Source organism: Molothrus ater, chromosome 14, assembly GCF_012460135.2.
Source record: "Molothrus ater isolate BHLD 08-10-18 breed brown headed cowbird chromosome 14, BPBGC_Mater_1.1, whole genome shotgun sequence".
Classification (NCBI taxonomy): domain Eukaryota; kingdom Metazoa; phylum Chordata; class Aves; order Passeriformes; family Icteridae; genus Molothrus; species Molothrus ater.
In genome coordinates this window covers 6,726,020-6,744,593 of record NC_050491.2, presented here as the reverse complement: position 1 = coordinate 6,744,593, position 18,574 = coordinate 6,726,020, and the positions used below count along the sequence as shown (strand labels likewise).

Here is an 18,574-nt window from a genome sequence, read left to right as displayed (position 1 = left end):
AATATCCAGTTGTTGGTCATTGATTTATCTATAAAACAGTAACTGTAAAAATGATAGAAGAGGTTCTGTACTAGACAGTCTTGTGAAACAGTTTATTACTTAAGCATTAATGACCCGTTTAGAGGTCTTTACTGGTCAGGTAATGACCAGCTAAAGGAGTTAAGGGCCCGAGGCAAAGCACTCTAATAAAACCCTGCATACAGCATGTGTTTGGTTCCTCCAAATTCTATTAGGAAAGAGAAGCGTAAAGGGTAATGAAAGACATGTCCAAGAGGCACTCGTATCAGCCCTCTCGTTTTATATTTGGCATAACACACATGGCCTTATTCCAGTGGCACAAATCACTCCTTGTTTATACTAGCACCTATCATGGGGAAGAGCAGTAACTACAGCTGAAAATGGCCAGCCATGATGTTAAAGACCCTGTTGCTTTGGGCAAATAAACCTTCCTCCAACTGAGAGAACCCATCCTGCTGTGGGAACCCCCACTGTCCTTTGCACCCACAGAGAAATGTGTGCTCCAAAGGAGAAGGGAGCCAATACATGCTGCCAGGCATCTCAGCCAGCCCTGCCAGTCCTAAATCCTACTCTAGTGGTATTAAGGGTGGAGGGATTAAGTGCTTTCTGTATTCCCATGCAATTCTACTTGAATATGAACATCCATTTGCTTTTTACTGTTTGCATCATGAGAAAAGGCATATTAAAACAGGAGTTTTATATTGATATCTCCAATCTAAGACTGAGACAGCACAGCTGTATATATATACTTGCCAGTAAATTAGAAGCCAAGGGTTGGAACACTATCCAGGGCCTCACTCTTGGCTTCAGAGGCAGGTAAAACACTCAGGCCCACACAACCACATCTCACTATTACAACCCCACAGCAGCATTGATTTTGGTCCTGATTTACAGCATCATTTGTTCTTGATAAGAGCCACTTGCCAGCACTACTCAGAAAAAAGTAAAATACAATCTAGGAGTGGAAATTAGAAACAAGAGAGGCTAAGAGGCTAAAAACTGCTAAAAACAATGGGTCAAGATTCCTGTACTTGCAGGACAACATGTTCCAGGTACAAGTTCACTTGCTCAGCATTTATTATTGTCTTCTCAATAGCAAATGAGGATAGAGAGCATTCTGATGACTTAGTCAAAAAGTTACTTAATTTCACTATCACTTCTTTGCCTATAGTATATTTCAGTATTTATTTTAAAAATCACTCTGCAGTGTTTACATAACTAATTCTAACAGCTTCTGTAGAGTATTTCTAATTTTTTTGTGTGTAAACAGCTTTTTAAGCCATGCTCAAGGCTTATTTCAGACTTTAACAATCCTTCAGAGCTATTGCAGCTAATCATATAAACACACATTAAGCCAAATTTAACTCTTCTACTGAGTAGTGAAGTGGTGGCTTAACACTTGCACCTTCCAGCTTTCAAGGTTAAATATCTCAGTGCTTTATTTCAGACCATCTGAAGGGATCACAACAGTCTAGGCATTTACTAAAATTAAGTTCTCCATCAGAAGTGGGCACAGCAGAAAACATACACAATGTTAAATAGAAGTTATTATTTCTACAGCTACATACTTTGGAGAGCTAAGGATACAAAAATAAAATTCAGGCCCTAACTAGAAGCTTATTCAGTGCATACAGCACAAAGCCTGTATTCAAACCAGAGGATTTCTTCATTTTTTAGAGCCAAATTACAATTTTTTGCAGCACAGGGTTAACAGCAAAAGTGCTGACACAACACTAAGTGTATAGTGGCGCCTGCAAGCAGCGCTATAATTAATCTAAGTGTACTGTCATTACACTAAACACTGCTTCTGCAGCATCATTCCAAATCATGAGGCTCTTTCTCTGTTTCTCAGATAACATGCAGTTTATTTCCAATCATGTACGTTTCCAGTCGTGGCATGATTTGCTAAAGTAACATTAGGTCTTGAAGCAATATCTTAATCAAATCAGAATCTTCTGTAAAACAAATCTTTGGCTCTTGGAGAATTAGTAACATCTAATGCCTTAGGATAGAGATGTGAAACTGTGAGCTGAAAAATGCACTGCTGGAGACCATACTCAGCCTCCTTGCTTCCAGCCATTTGCAAGTACATCTATCTAGCCTCCTACCTACACACCTCCACTTTATATGGTCATAAACCACCAATGCAATATCTAAATTGTACCCTGAAAACTCCAGGTTTGAAATGGGTTGTATGAAAATTCACCTCATGTGGTTTATTCATTTCTGCAAGAATACAAAGCTCTGATTCCTTTTGGATGGAACTCATTTAAACAAAGCCCAACAGCAAACACCCATAAATTAAAGCATTATTGGTATTTATGAAAAGACACATGTAAACTGAGTGAATTTTGTGTAAAAGGCTTAAAAAAAGGAAAGAAGTGGAATCTGGCATATAAAACACTAATTGCATTCACAAACTTATTAAGTACTTTATGAATTAATACTTTGAAATACACATTACAGGGAAAGAAATAAAAATGCATCCTGTCTGGAAACCTGTTTATTCACATGCATTTCAGATTTCTCTCCTAATGCCTCCCACATCCACTGAAGTTATAATGTCTTAATAAAATAAGCAAATATGGGAACAGAAGGAATTTAAGTATTTCACAATATCTGTCTGAAGCTAGTAATTTATAATGTATATAAATTTATCCAGAATATACTCACTTCACTTCAACAAAAGCTATATTTGAAGCAATTGTTTGCTTCAGTGAGCAAGCTACTATGATTATGTTTACCAAATTAAAAAAATATATACCAGAATTATTTATTCTTTACTTTTCATATGCAGGTCACTGAATAAAGACCAAGAAGAATCCTACAGCAGGATTACTATAGTTGTGACTTTACTATGGAATTGGTAGGATAAATTCATGTACATTGCTTTGGAGAACTCAGACTCTTCAGTGTAGAGCTGGGTAAATTTAGATACAGAAACTAAAAAACACACAGGAAAAGTCAATGACCAGATGAGAAGCCATGGAACTGGGCCAGCAGTGGCCACTGAGTTGTTTTGCACCTTCACCCTTTGCAGAGTTGCAACAGTGAGAATTAGATAAAACATCTTCAGAAGCACCTGTGTTTAAAAGACACAAGCACCACCAAGCAATCATTCATGCTAAAGGTTGATGTGCTGCAAAGTCAAGTCATTTTTTTCCACCAATAAATGTATTTCATCCAGTAAACAAAGAGGACTGCAGCACACATACATACTCAGAGAAGCCACAAAATATGCCTGATAACTATTCTACATTTCAAGAGTGAATAATGACTACAGGCATATGGTCTTAGACCATAGTGTGTCAAAACCTAGAGCAAAGTAATATTAACAAAATAATCATACTTATTATTTTATATCTAAAGATGGCAGTCCAGAAACATTTTAATTTAGCAGCAATTTTGCTCCACTCCTTGTGTTGGCAGTGGCATTCATGCAACTGCACAGGCAGATAGACCAGGAAATTAATCTGGCTGCAAAGCAATTTCCCTCCCTCCCATTCCCACCCCCACAAAAGAGAATAAGCAGGACCATTCAGCTGATCTGATTCACAACATGACATCCTAAAGCCAGCAGCAGCACAAGGCAGACAGAACAAATGTATGGATGGGGTAACACTGGAAGGCAGGACAGCATTTGTCATGTAGGTGTCATATGCAAAGTCAATGAACAAACACACCTACAATTGACAGTGTCCAGGCTGTGATATTTTAAAGACAATTACATGAATACCCAAGGTTCATTATTCCCTTTCTCTTTTAAGCTTTCCAGCTCTCACCTTTGGAAATCCAAACTACCTCTGGCTCAGACAACCACACATGAAACATATCATTGTAACAGCTACCAACATGAACATGTCCTCTGTGCCAGGCAATAGCAGCACAACCAGGCTATTGCTATTGAACTGGAACGGCCAAACTTTGTTACAGCCTGTAGACACACCTGTAGTTAGGGAAGATTAAATTTAACATCCATAGCACAGGCACAGAGTCCACCAATTTGCTTGGTAGGGTGATTCTCTGAAGTACAGAGACCACCAGAAAGCTGCTGAGAAAGAACACCCTAGGCCAGCATCCTAAAACATTCAGAAAGAAGAGACCAAGGGTGTACTGTCCCCTCTTGACTGAAGGAAGACATCACCAGCAAGAAACAAGGTGGTTAAATTGTGTGTCAGGTGATATTCCACCACTAGCCACACCTGGTTAACCCTCCACATCACCAGGTCACACATGTGCCTGAGAGCACAGGTGAGCCCAGCAGGTTTTGGGAGCCAGAGACGGCTCCTCAGCTCATGCCTCCACATCCGCTTAATCCACTTCCCATTTTTAACATTCTTTCCTTGGCAGCATGAAAGATCTGCTAAAACCAAAAGCAGCCAATGACAATGGGAATGCTTGGGACACAAAGCACCCCACCATGGTGGGGATGCCGCGGTCACCCGGGTTCTGCTGCCCCTCAAAGTCAATGTGCTCACTCCCACAGCACAGCAGCTCACATCTGTCTGCCAAGATGAAAACTAGGAATCCTGGTTATTTTGTTTGTCCCATTTTTACCATCTAGAAAACACAAATACCTCTGACCAAAGACCCAACCACCCTCCCCAGGTGAATCCCAGGCCACAAAACTACAGGATCAGACTTACTTCTGGTGCTGCGACTGCTGCATTTTTGGTTGTGTTGTAGCTCATCTTCAGGCAGGTGCATAGAGACTGGTTCCTCCAGGATACCCTCTTGCTGGCGAGAGCAGCAGCCTCTGTCCTCTCAGGGTGCTGAGAGTCCCAAAGTCATGCTTTCTCTGCCACCAGGTTATTACAGTAAAGGCACAAAGTGCTATTATGGCAGCCACGCTCTCTGAGGGTTTTGCTGCCTTCAAGGAGACAAGATGGGCTCAGATACCTCACATCAGAAGAGGGCTGTAGGCACCAGATCATTAGTGGGCAGATACAGCCCTGAGTCAGAGCCGTGTGCCAGCCCTAAAAGGCAGGAGCTCAGGCATCATCGTGTATCCTGCATTTGCTAGTGGCTAAATCCAGTGATTAGTCAGCACAGAGAGCTGCTGAATCACTCTTCAAAGGCACCTATCTCCCTGCTGACATCAGCGAGGCAGCCTCTGAACAGCCTGGGCTGCTCTGCTGCTGACAGGACCCTGGGCTCAGCTTGCACAAGGCCTGAACAAGCTCAGAAATCCAATCCCTGACCTGCCACAGCACACCTGCTAATACAGTAATAATATTCACATGCATAGCAAAAAGATGCATGTAATCTTGTATTAGTTGTACATATAATTTTTCTGATAATGTAATTTGAGATGTAATGCAGTATTTATATTTGGTCTTAAAAATTATTAATATATTTCAAAGTCTTTTGAAGTTCTTTTTAATTCAGATTTTATCTCTCATTATTAATTGTTTGGGCATTAATTATTTTAGATTAAATGAATGTAGACATTGATATTCATAGAAGACAAATGACATACTAAGCAGATGAGACAATTAGCATGAATTACTTCAGTCAGCTTGAAGTCCCCAAAATCTCTTTTTTGATTAAATAAAAAAAATTCACAAGATTAATATCATAATTTATTACAGTGATCCTTTAACATTTTACTGACCATGGCAGACTTCACCTGGTTAAATCTGGATTCTGTCAACCCTCATAGTAACAAAACCCAGTCTTAGAGATAAGGTGCTCTCCACAGGGGCCAAACAAAAGATAATCAATATTTTCTAGCTAAAGGACAATCTTTGAGTCAAGATCTGTGCAAGGAAAATCTTTAGCCAATTCTTAGAGGAAACCAACTACTTAGAAATACGTAATAAGCAATTAAACTTATTGCTTCAGAATTTAACAGGAGTTCTAAAGAGTGGCAATTATTTTCCCATGCTAGTAGATGAAAATAAGTGTAAACAGCACTTAAAAATGATGCACGAGACAGAAAATATTTGTGACATAAATCGGAAAAACAAATACAGTAAAACTCCTGCTCCTCAGTGATAAAACTGAACAAAAGGCATATTGGTGTACAGGGGCTTTGTTCATGACAGAATTTTGGTATTGTTCTAACATCCACATTGACAGAAAATGGCTGTTAAGCCCTGTGTAAAGAATATATTTAAATTTTTTCTTCCTTTCTGTTTCTTTTTTATATCTGAAATCAATTAAACAATAATTAAGAATTGATTTTGGAATGCTTAATCCTGTACATTTGTGCAGGGTTGTTTGTTTTTTTTTTTTAAGTAGGGTTTTGTTCCTTCTGGGGAGACTTAAATATCATTGAACAAAATCCTCAGGACTTTTCTTACCAAACAGTGGGATTTATAACAGAGAGGCAAATCCTCCTCTCGTTTTTTTAGAGGAGTGCTCCTGTCAAAGTCAACGACACTGCAGCATCCTTGAAAAGCAACAGAGCTCACACTGTATCACCCACTGGAGTCAACAGGAGTGCCAGGAGGATGATAAACAGAGCTATGTTTCAGAAGCACTTTAACACCTAAACAGAGACAAATTAGAAACACTTAGGGGAGGTGTGTACAGGAGAGGTTAATACAATTCCACAGAATGTCGCAGTTGGGTTCACATCTCCAATCTGTCCACTCATGGTGTGGCAAAAAGTCAATATATGTATTTCAAGAACCATCAGTAACTTCCCCACTAAATCCTGATTGTACTATGACCATGGGAGGCTTCCAAAAGATGCAAGTTACATCAAACGGATACATCTAATATGTCTGTGCTTGAAGACTGTGAGAAGGGCCCCATCTGACCACGAGAGGGAGAATTGAATCATACACATTGTTTATTCACAGACATTTCCATCTCAGACCAAGTTCACATGGAGGGCAGTTCATAATTTCAGTATATTTGGGGACTCTGGGCACAGCACTGAGATCCCTGCTTGGATGTGCTCAAGGGAAGAGGAAAGAAAACCAAACCCCAGAACCTCCCTTTGATCAAGGGATGTTGAAGAACAGCTAGGAATGCTGGGGTCAACAGGGAAACACCATTTGAAGACATATAGAGTATGAGCTTTCCTAGGGATCTTTGGAAAGATTCAGGAAAGCTGCCACAGATTTTTTTCAGATGCAGCCATGCTTTGTGGTTTCCACCTCAAAGATACTGGTGTTTCTCTCCTGGGACTAGCTATTTCTGAAGTGCCACTGATGCTCCAAAGTCTGTATGGGTGGCTGGCTAATTTTGATATAGGCTTCTAGACACTGGGTTTAGCTCCTAACACTTCTGCTTGTTTGGATTTTGCCAGTCCTGTTCCTCATATGGAAGACAGTAACAGTTATGACCTCAGTCCCCCAAAAACTGCAGAGATCCTGATGACAGTATTTTCAACAAAGAATGTGGACACTGAAACCTGATCTTTTCCTCAAGTCTGCAGACTTAGAGTTTGCTGATAACCCCTTTTCAGGCCCACTGCAAAGTTCATCTATTTTCTGGCTGCTGGAGAAGTCACAAATTGAGGAATGTATTAGGCTGTCGTGAGAGGTTTACATGTACTACATTTATTGCTGCTGATAGCAATAACTAAGAACAGTCCCCACTGTACAGAACTTTGCAGATCTGCAATAAGTTCTTGTGTTCTGGTCAAGTTTCAGTGCTTGGAGAAGTGCAGAGTAATGGATGTAAATAAATAAATTGCAACATGTGGATTGTTTCACCCAGCTTCCAAACACACTCCTATTCCTCATTTTTCAGGATCAACCATTCCTCACACTCACTCCTGAGGATTTGCTTTATTTACAGAAGAACTCATAACCATATGAAAAATTCTGTCTCAAAGCTGTCCAGGGTTATTTGTGACTGGAATAATCACAGACCAGTTATGAGAAATTTGAGGCAGTATTAAGTATAGAGCATGTTTTGTTTGTTGGCCAGGATGTCTGGACCTTTCACTGTACTTGAATATATTATGTAAATCTCCAGCCAGCAAAAGGAGATGGGAAGAAAGCTCTGTTCAAGCAAAGCATGTCACAGCAGATGTGACTGGGTCCCAAACCTTACATGTCAGCAGATAGATCAGGAAACTCCATCCCAAGCCAACAGAAGTTTTTTAACCTACTGATGTTTAATGAACTTATCTTAAAAACTTATCTTAAAAACAAAAACACATGATGCACATTCTCCTGCTTTGGAGGCATGTAGCTAATTTTTCTCCATTGTTTTTTGTTTGTTTTTTTTTTTTTCCTTAGAACACAGCTAAAATCTAATTCTACTCACAAAAGCCAGCCTGTATCTGACATATAGCAGCAATATGGGAACACCTGAGCCACATTTCCTATGCCACTGCAGCTGCAACAAAATTAATGAGCTGACCTATCTCAGAAGGGAGTGAAAACAAAAACAAACTTTTCCTGCACAATAGCAAAAGCTTTGTTCAGAAATAGGTCTACTTACACTATTTCATGTTACAGAGTTATACACACTTAAGCATAGGAGGGAGCATTTTGAAGTCCAAGACTCCAAGACACAGAAAAGCAACTGCTGCTAAATTACTACGCCATGGCCATTTTCCAGTTGTGTGGAGAAAGCAGCTGCAATTCCATCATCCTGTGTGATGCCACAAAGCATCACCACCTTAAGAACACCCAGATGTACTGTACACAGATGATATGGTAACATACATGCCCTGTGGCATGCATATGTACATACAATGCATGTATCATATTATCATACAGCACACAAACAATCCCAGCAGCTACAAGGGTGTGTGTACACATTTCCAGAGCTATAGATGCGATCTCTAAAGCCCAAGAACCCTCCCCAGCACACGCTCAGGGCCTGTTCATGGACAGTGTATCCCAGATAAAGGTGCAGCATGTCCCCAGAGTGATGGGACAGGCAATGGCATGGGGCTGGCAAATGCCTGTCCATGTCCCTGGAGCAGGGCATGTAGGACAGGGCTGGATCCACCTCCCTGATCAAAGGGTTCCCCCACAGGCAGAAGGAGAGAGGTCCTGTCCCCAGGAACTGCCAGCACTGACACAGCAGAATCAGTTTATTATTTAGGTGGGTACTTTCTGGGAGCTCAAGAATCTGCAAAGGAGTTTTAATGAGTTTTGCAAGTCCTGCTGAAAGCAGAGGTTCTCAACAGACCAGTAAAACTGTCCAGTGATACTAGAAAATACCAATGCCAGCACTTCTGATAAGCAGGTTAGCCTGCAATGCTTCAGCTGCTATCCTTGGTGTCACTAACTGCTTCATCCTGAGTGTAATGGACTCCAGGGGAAAACAAAAAAGGGGATTTTGTTTTGTTTTGACAAATCCACTGCAAGGCACCACACTAAGGTGCCAAAGGCTACTTTGTATTTACAATGCTGATGATAGGCACAACTCAGAAGTTTCCTGACCTCAAGTACAAACACAACATGAAAGGTGATATATCAAACTGACACTATCACAGCTAGGAAAAAAAAAGAAAAGAAAAGAAAAACACCTCAGATTTATACCAGGCTTGCCTGCCTAGCATAAATACTAACATCAAGCTTGCAGGCTTTGTTATATCACTGCTTAAAAGTGTGTGCTACAGCACAAGGGCAAAACAGTACAAAACCAAATGGAAAGTGTTTCCAAACACAAACTTAGAGGAGGAAGAGGAAGAAATTTGCAGAACCTGGAAAGGAACTTCAAGTTCACAGATGTAACAGCACATTCAGGCCTCCAGTACCTTCCTTTTGTCTTCATGCCTCATCTTACCTCCAACCTGCAGGCTGTGGCATCCCTGTTTATTGCTCCCACACTTTTTTTTCCACCATACCCTTGTGCATGTGTGAGTCCTAGCCCTGCAACAAAGGCTTTCAAGCCCTTAAAACACGCAGAAAGTCTCTGTACCTCAGGCTTCTTCACACTGAGGCATTAATAGAAACACTACTAAAAAGCCCAAAACAAAACAGGCTTCCCCCACTAAAAAAAAAAAAAAGTTCTTGTTGGTTATCTGGAACCAAATGGAGTGATCCCATACTCAGACTGGCACTCACTCCCTCTGTACATCTGGGGCAGTTTAATTTCTAAGAAAGAGCACTCCTGGATTTTGAGCTGTCTTTCAATCAGGTCCAACAGCACAGACAAGAAGCTGCCCACTGTGCTCCAGGACATTCCAATACAACTGAGGCAAAAGGGAACTTTTTTTAATAATAAAAAAGTGGGGACAGATAAAATAGCGCTACACAGCATCTAAATGAAAGTAATAATGAACAGAAGAATTTGCAGTTGTAATTGTATTTAATGTCTAAATGACCCATTTGGAGAGAGACATTAAAATAAGTCACTCACTTTATAAAAGATAAAATAAAAGCATTGATCATAAGTGTGAACATAGTAAAAGCAGACATGTATAAAATAAAAATTTTTAGTGCTTCATACAGACTAGACTAATTGTGGATATTTTGAAAATAATAATGTTAATAACACGGAGATCACATTGCATTTCCTCCAAAGAACATACATTTGAATGACAATATTTATAATATGAGCTCTGTATTGTAATTTAATTTAACCATGAAACCAATTTCTGCCTTCAACATTTTATGTTTTACAGTATGAAACAGAACATTATTTGCTGTAATGTAGTTTATTTAACCTTAACCTGATGTGGTGCAACAATGAATACAGATACACTCAAAATGTTAATAATATGACACACTGAGCTGATTAAAATTTCAATTGTGTTTCCTCCATCTCCTTTGGAAAGTTAATGAATTAATGAATCTTTAAAGGACAGTCAGGGAGGCCTTAAAAAGAAGATGCCTTTTTGAGTAAGGAGAGAAAGTGGCAGATTACAACTTAATGGCTTCAGAATAATGGTAATTTCCCTATTTTCTTCACTTGCCTTAGCTCAGCTAATGGCTTCATTAGTGTCCACACTCTCAAACGAATAATAGAGGACCATGTCACATCCATCTTAGTCACATCACAATAAAACCGTTAAATACAATTCAGCTACCTGCCTTCTGCCAGTCTGGGCTGCAGGACAGAATTAGCAGCACAATCAATACGGAATCCTGTTATTAGATTTTTTTCCCTTTAAAAAAGAAGTATATCATCAGGTATAATCATGCAGTGCTATTTAACTGCAGTGCACATTTTATGCTGATTAGCTAACTAGAATTACTCAAAATGGACATAAAAGGAAGGGGGAAAAAATCTGCTTACTTTACACCTATACATCAAAAAACCCACCAAAATTCTGGCTCTTTAATTGATAAAACTGATGGGTTACCTCAAAGTCACCACAGATGTATCACATTTTTCATGACATCTCCTCTACCAAATCATTTCACAAACCAAGTTAATTAAGCAGCTAAAAACCTTCTTGGCTTTAGCTACCTCTATCTTGGGAGAAGAGATTCCATTCAACCAATTAAAATTTTTTTGGAAAAAATTCAGTGTAACTGAATGTAGCTCCATCAAAAGATATCAAGCCTGATGCAACAAGTTCACAAACTGATCTTAGCACTTAGTAAAATCAAATGGGAATTATGATTTTTTTAAAATATGCTTAATATTTTTCATCTTCCAAGTAGCTAAATTTAAATTATTTTGTAATCGTTAGTTTTAAACTGGATTTAAGCAGCACTGTGCTTTTTTTACTCGTTATGTGGTTTGGCTACTCTGTGCAACATGAAATCTCTGCTCAAGTGTATTTTTCTCATTATATACATATTTTGCACAACAAATAATATGCAGGCTTTTTAACAACAGTGGTTGAAACATGCACACTTGGCAAAATCTAATGCACAAGTACTATTATTCTCTCCTTTTTATCTTTGGAGCCCAAAGGAGCAAACTCCAACTTCTACCTTGCTGAACTGCAGCTGGCAGCAACATATAAGTAGCAGGCAGAGGAAAATGGCCTGTTTAATATATCAGGAAAATCTCAAATGCTTCAGGCAAGATTCTGTTCTCAGATCCACACCACAGATCCTGACTCCAGTGCTCTGCCCCTTCTTGACCCGAGTATCTAACGCTACCAAAAACTGCTAGGGACATGTAGAGGCAGAGCTTTATTGGATCATACCAATCTAAGGCAGGATTTTGCACAAAAGGATTCCTGGACTGATTCCCCAATTCTCTACATAACCCTGCCATAACCACATCCAACTGACGTCCAGGAAAAAACTGCTTTGTAAATCTCAGCACACATGACGTGCCGGGTATCCGCACTTGTCAGCCGAATAAATTTTTCTGCCAACATAAATCTGATCCCACTGAGAAACCTTTTTAAAAATACATTATTGACTGAAAATATTTATATGCACCACTTTTCCTGTTAGCAAAGGTAATATATTAACTGCTTTGCCATTACCACAAGTAACCGTAGGCCTAAGAGAAAGTATTTCTGTATGCACACTATATATCCATTTCGAATTAAAACATGATGCCAATATTATACTAAATCACAACAGAAGCCTCAGTCCTAAACAGATCTTGAGTGACACCTGCATTCTAATTTTTTTTTATGAGCAATTTGTCAGTGATGAGACTTTAATGAAAGGTACTGCTTTCAAAATATGTAGCTATGGGTAAAAATTAAATATCCTCTATTTATCATTTCAGTACTTAGTCATTATCGTACAAAGAATTAAGTGAATTCCAACAGACAGGTAGCAGGGGCACAGATGATCACCTACGTCTAGTCTACCTTAGGATACTAAAACCTTATGCATAAAAACCAACTCATAAAATACCCACAAGCCCAAACCTGTCAGGGTCAGCCACCACTGTGATTCTCAGATTAGTTCATAGCTCACCAGGGAAAGATTTACTCCCACTGTCCAGGTGTGCCACCTTGGCCTAGGCAAATTCCCATCAGAAGAAAGGAGGAAAACTCCAAAAATACACTTGCCAGTCGAACCTCAGAATTTACTTCACTACATCATGGCAGGCTGCAACTTTCCCTAAAACATGCTAGGGTCCTCATTAGTTCTATGACTGGGCACAGAGAACCGGGCAAAACCAATGGGTATCAACTCCAGATGCTGTTCTAGCATCTGCATTAGAGCATTACCAAGGCCAGACACTCCAGATACCACATTTATTATGTAACAGTAAGTGGACACAGAATTGCCTATGCTTTAAATAAAATAAAAAAATTGAACACATAATTGATGCGGAATATTCAAAATACACAAAAGTAATTTTAACATTTACTTCTATAGGCATCCTTAGGAGTTCTGAGTGAACTTTTTCTTGCTCACTGCCCCTTTAAGATTTCTGCATCACCCCCTCTTTCATTTAATTGCCTGTAGAAAGAATATTTACTGCAGTTAAAAGATGCAGGAGGGAGATTACAATTTGTAGGTAAGTTAGGCAAGGAAGATGCATTTACAACTTTCTGCTTAAACTACTGCAGGAACCAGTTTTACACAGAGTAGAGGTCCCCTCAGAGTAAGCTTGGTTAGCATGCAAGTACACTATCTGCCTAAACTCTGCTTTTCTGATTAAAGTTTTGTATTTAATTAAAATTGTCTTTAATTAAAATGCAAATATTCTAGGAGTTTAACAATAAATTGTTTACACTAGACTGAGAAACAGCCCTCAAAGGCTTTGGGAAAAAATAGTTTCAATTGCAAGCTGTATATTCAAACTTCACTGCTCAGTGAAAATGGGTAAAGATCCTTTTTTCTCCTATTGGCTTAATCTTTTTTAAACAAATGGAATGATATCCCAATTTGTATCTAGAATTCACATAGAAAACAATTCCCAAAGTTATTGGCTGTTGAGTAAGTAATTAGGCCAGTTCAAAACATCTATTGTGTTTGAAACAATTCCTTTAGCCAATTTTGCTAGGAAATGATACTGACACCACAAAAGAATTGCCAGTTAAATGAACGACAGCACAGCCCCTTCCCTGAGTGATAAACACGGAGTGTGCATGCAAGGATCCATCTGCATTATCCCTGCACCAGAAACATCCTGCTCAGGGTTCAAAAATAGCCATTCTGTTTACAAAAGAGCAGGGTTTAGATACAGCAGATATATAGCCTGCTCATTTCTTTCTTTAAACAAACACAGAAAGACTCTGCACCCCAGGTTTTGATTTAGCACAAGGCAGACTATGTGCTCTGCAGCATCAACAATCCTTTTCTGTACAGAGTGCTGGGGCTCACAGGTGAATTATCCTTATGACCATTTCATAACCATCCTCCAACTGGGAACAAAATCGAGCCTTTGTATTTCATCTGACTTAATATCTTGAGAACTTCATTTTTTGTCCAGAGAAACTTAAAACTGAGCTCCTAGCACTCTAATGCAGTAACAAAAACTACAGTTATGCACGGCTTGGAAAGAAATTTACCAAATCCCAAACCTTCCACAATTAAAAAAAAAAAAAAGTAAACAGAGCTTGGAAGGTTTTATGGTTCATTAGCAAAATACTGCATTATGCTCACCACCATATCCCTGCTCAAACACTGAAGAGCAGTGATATAAGTTAAATGAAGTAGTAACATTTAAAGTTTGAAAAATCCACTTCCAGAAGCCAGTGGAACAAATCATACATGGGAACTTTCTAACTGGAAGTACAAGCTAGAATAATGGTATGAATATGACCTCTGTAGAAGTAACATAAAGTATCCTCATTCTTGCAGAGAAATTCTTACAAAGACCCACTTGCTATAAATTTGAATTTCCTAAATTCATTGCAGATCTGAGAAACCAAAATGAAATAAATTACCACAGTTTGACACCATCTCCTTCATCACAGTAATTCCAGATTTCAGTATAAAAGCCATTACTTAACTTGCACGCCATAATTTACACACTCTTTTAAACAATAATTTTTGATCCAAGAAAAGATTAATTTTCCTTTTATAATTATCTCATGTCAAAGTCTTTAACCTTTTCATCTGAAAAGCCAGAGCTGGATTCCTTCTGGAAACATATGCCCTGAGTTCAGCTCCTCTCTTTGTGCCATGACAGGAAGAGGCTGGACATGAGCAGAGAGCAGCCAGGTCTGCACACCAGGGCACCAACAAGACCAACACCCAATAACAGCTGCCTTCCAAACCCTCTACAGCAAAACCATCTATTGCAGTGAATAAAACCTGTGTCAGCCCAACGTGAAGTTGTAAGTACAGCATGAGAACCACCTAAACCACAGCGGTGGCAACTGCTGATTTGCATAATTTATACAAATTAATGTAGATTCAACGATTAGCATTTCAAGAGGGTTTCCTGGTGCCCAGGGAAGGCTGGTGTGAGCCTGGGCAGCCTCACCTGACATGGTGCCTGTGCCACAGGGTCTATCCACACACAGGCACCCAAACCACATCCTTGCCACATCACGCGGCCTGAGGTAGTTCGGGTACTTCATTCTGGTGCTTCTCCAATGTTTTGATAAAGATAGAAAATTGCTCTATCTTCCTAAAATTCAGACAACTTCACCAGATCCATACTCACTTGTCTTTTCAAAATAGCACTTCACAGTCACAGGCAGGAAGCCTGGGCTGGCTCCAGCAACTGTGGGCTCACTTCAGGGTAGGCAGCAGAACAGCCCCCAAAAACACAGGTTTTATGAAAAAGAGCTGCTCCCCCTCCACCCACATTTGGCTCCCCACTGGACTCCTTTACCAGCAAGGCATCCTCGTTATCATTCTTCATCACACACACCTGGCTGTACCCGCACTTCACATTTCCATCACTTTGGGAATACACCCTTCTGCAGCAAGGGCAAGAGGCCACTGTATAAAACTACATGGTCTGTGTGGACTGGCTTCCACCTGAAATCATCCACTAAAATGAAATAAATTATTTTAAGTGATACAGCAATTATGTTCCCGATTCCTAAAAACACACCATTCTGTTACAGGGCCAGCCATTAGCTCTTACTTCAGGCACCTCTGCTGCCTCAGGAACAGACTGCTCATTTTTAGCCTGTTTCCAATTTACCCGCTGGCAGAGGTGCGCAAGAAGTCTCTAGCAATGGAGTTGCAAACCCACGTCAGTACAAATTTCCTTTTTGAGAAGTTTCAATCTTGTTTTATCAGAGACCAGTGCCTGTGCTGAGGAAAGCCTATAATGATTTCTCTTTTTCAGGCTTATTCTAGAATTGCATCTATTTTGGGGTTTTGTTTAGATCTGTCGCAGCTTTCGTCCTGTTGATCATGTTGTTTTTCTAACCCGCCCTGAACATCTGTTGGCTCTTTCTGAGGCTGCATAATCCTGTTTTTTTTTCTTTCTCTTATGTATTCCACTGCTATCAGCTGGCTGTTATTCTTGGTTTTTATTTTTCAGTGTACATTTTATTTCTTTTGGTTTAGAAAAAAATATTATTTTAAAAGCATTGATTTTCTTTCTGGCCTCATGTTATCCTGCACAACAAATTCATATCCGCCACAGCTTTTGTTTTGTTTAGCTGGTTTGTTCTTTTTTTGTTTCTGCTTGGTTTTCTTTAAAAAAAAAAAAAATGCATCAATATAAAAAATCAGGTTGCAGCAGACCTAAAGGTGGAGTGAGAAGACGATGAAGGATCTTGTTTTCATAATGATAAAATCAGTACTTATAAAAGACACGGGGCTGGCAGCCCTGCAGAAAACAGAGCGAACACCGTTTAACCACAAACCAGACACACACACTCTCAGCAGGACCACTGCAAGCACTGAAAGGGGAAACAACAGTCAAGCCTTGGCCTCCTTGCTGGGGCTGCCAGCGAGGGCAATCATTAGTGCCAAGCGTGGGGGTGGGTTTTTCTTGACGCTGACATTGGAAACTGTTTGGAGACTACAATTATTTAGCATAGCCTAACAAACAATTATCAGATGGCAACAGCTTCTGGTCACTACCAGGCTGGACTGCATTCAAGCCTAAGAGAGACATGGATCTCCTCAGCCAGCAAGTCTCCCTACCCAGTGATTAAAAAACAAGTAAGATTTTGAGGTTGACAAGAGTCCCTTTTAGCAGCATTTGGATTATAAAATTGCTCTGACTCAGTGCAGCGTATTGCTCCCTCTTAATTAACAGAGCTGAACTTTGTACATGTCTAGACTTCCTCCTGCAGAATTGCAGATTTTGGACTCCATGAATACCATTTGAAGTCATATTATTTACAGAGCCTTTATTCATTTCAGTCATTTGTTTCAAACATATTTTCCACAGAAAGAAAAAATGCACCAACTGCTGGGCCATTTAATCCAAACTTAACAGTTAAGATGTTTTATTCAGCATTTTAAAAAGGATTGTCTTAGGGAATTTTATGTGCTGCATTTCTAATGTTAACTTTACAGATTGTAAAGTGCCTTGGGATGCACTAGCATGAAAGGCATTAAGGTATTGCAGGATTTAAGCAAATGTGCATTGCACTAAAAAGAACCTTTTATGAAAGCACATACAGATAAAAACCACAGTAAAGCTAGTGTTTATTAAGAGATGCTCAGATTTATTTCTTAAAGCAAAACTATTTTCCTCCTCCACTGGCAAAAATGATCTCTTTCTAAATTAAAAAATTTTCTGCCAGTACTGACATAAAATTGCTGAAATTTTATACTTTATGGAAGAACGTATTTTCCCATTTAAATGTTCAGTCTTAAAAAAACTCAACTGGATTCACATAAAAAAAGGCTTTTTGTTTTTCCTATAAAGTAGGATTTCTGGTTTGTGGGTGGTCGGTTTTCTCCTACGACTTATTATGAACAAATTAATTAGCTATATTAATTAGCTTGGCTATTGTTACAGGATTTTATGGGTACAAAGAAGGATGAACCTCACATTTTGATCCATGCTTCCTATTACTATCAAAAAGTTGCATTTCAAATACAAGAAAAAGCTTGTACAGCTAAATCCCTTGACACGCCTGGAAATCACAGAGTAGGCTTGTACACCAATCACTTATGAGAGAGGATTTAATGTCAGTGGGTGAAGTTCAACACGGCGAGGAGGAGCAGCATTAACACAGCCAGAGCAGCCTTATCAAGGAGAGGTGGGGTACTGTATCAGGCTTTATCTCCACCCTTTAAGTGGGAGGGTGGATTTGATCTTCACCACCTCCCTCCCTGTTTTCCACCTTTGTAACACCCAAGTGCTCCAGCTCTGTGGTCTCAATCCAGAGACTATTACAGCCTTTAAAAAAGTATCACTCGATTTTAAAAGGATACAGATAAAGCCCAAAGAAAGTGTCATGGATTTCAACACGTAGGACTAAACACAAGATCAAAGTTTAAGTGCAGAATATATATAATATTATTCAAAAAAAAAAAAAAAGTAACGCTGCTGGAATTCCTATCACTCTAACATCAGAAGAGAAGCAACAAACAACTTTATAATGCCAGATCCACCTTTTCATTAAAATTACATTAAAAATAAAACATGGTGAAGAAAGTTAAAAAGCAGCATATGACTTCTACCAAGGAGGGAAGGATTAGTTGTCCTTTGCATTCTAAGTTTGAAAGTTAATATGACAGTCACAATACCTACTCAGAGCCTCAGATCTTTTTTGAATGATAGGAACATTTTCTCAAAGGCTTTCAGCTACAAAATAGCCCTCAAACAGATTTGTTTCTCTAGAGCACCTGTAATTCAAAAACATTACTGATAAATAAAGCTGAAAGCATTA

General features: G+C 39.3%; 1 protein-coding gene across 6 annotated transcripts in view; it reads right to left on the bottom strand.

Annotated features, from left to right (window-relative positions):
• The window catches only part of AFF2 (ALF transcription elongation factor 2), a 332,307-nt gene that overhangs the window by 294,828 nt on the left and 18,905 nt on the right, over positions 1-18,574 (bottom strand). Inside the window, exon 1 of one of the 6 annotated variants that reach the window (XM_036401951.2) lies at positions 4,665-4,754. The exons of the other annotated variants lie outside the window; for them this stretch is intronic. Coding sequence (XP_036257844.1) covers positions 4,665-4,687 — 23 coding nt within the window. The 5' untranslated portion in view covers positions 4,688-4,754. Of the gene's footprint in view, positions 1-4,664; positions 4,755-18,574 lie in introns of those variants that run through there. 6 annotated transcript variants of the gene reach the window in all.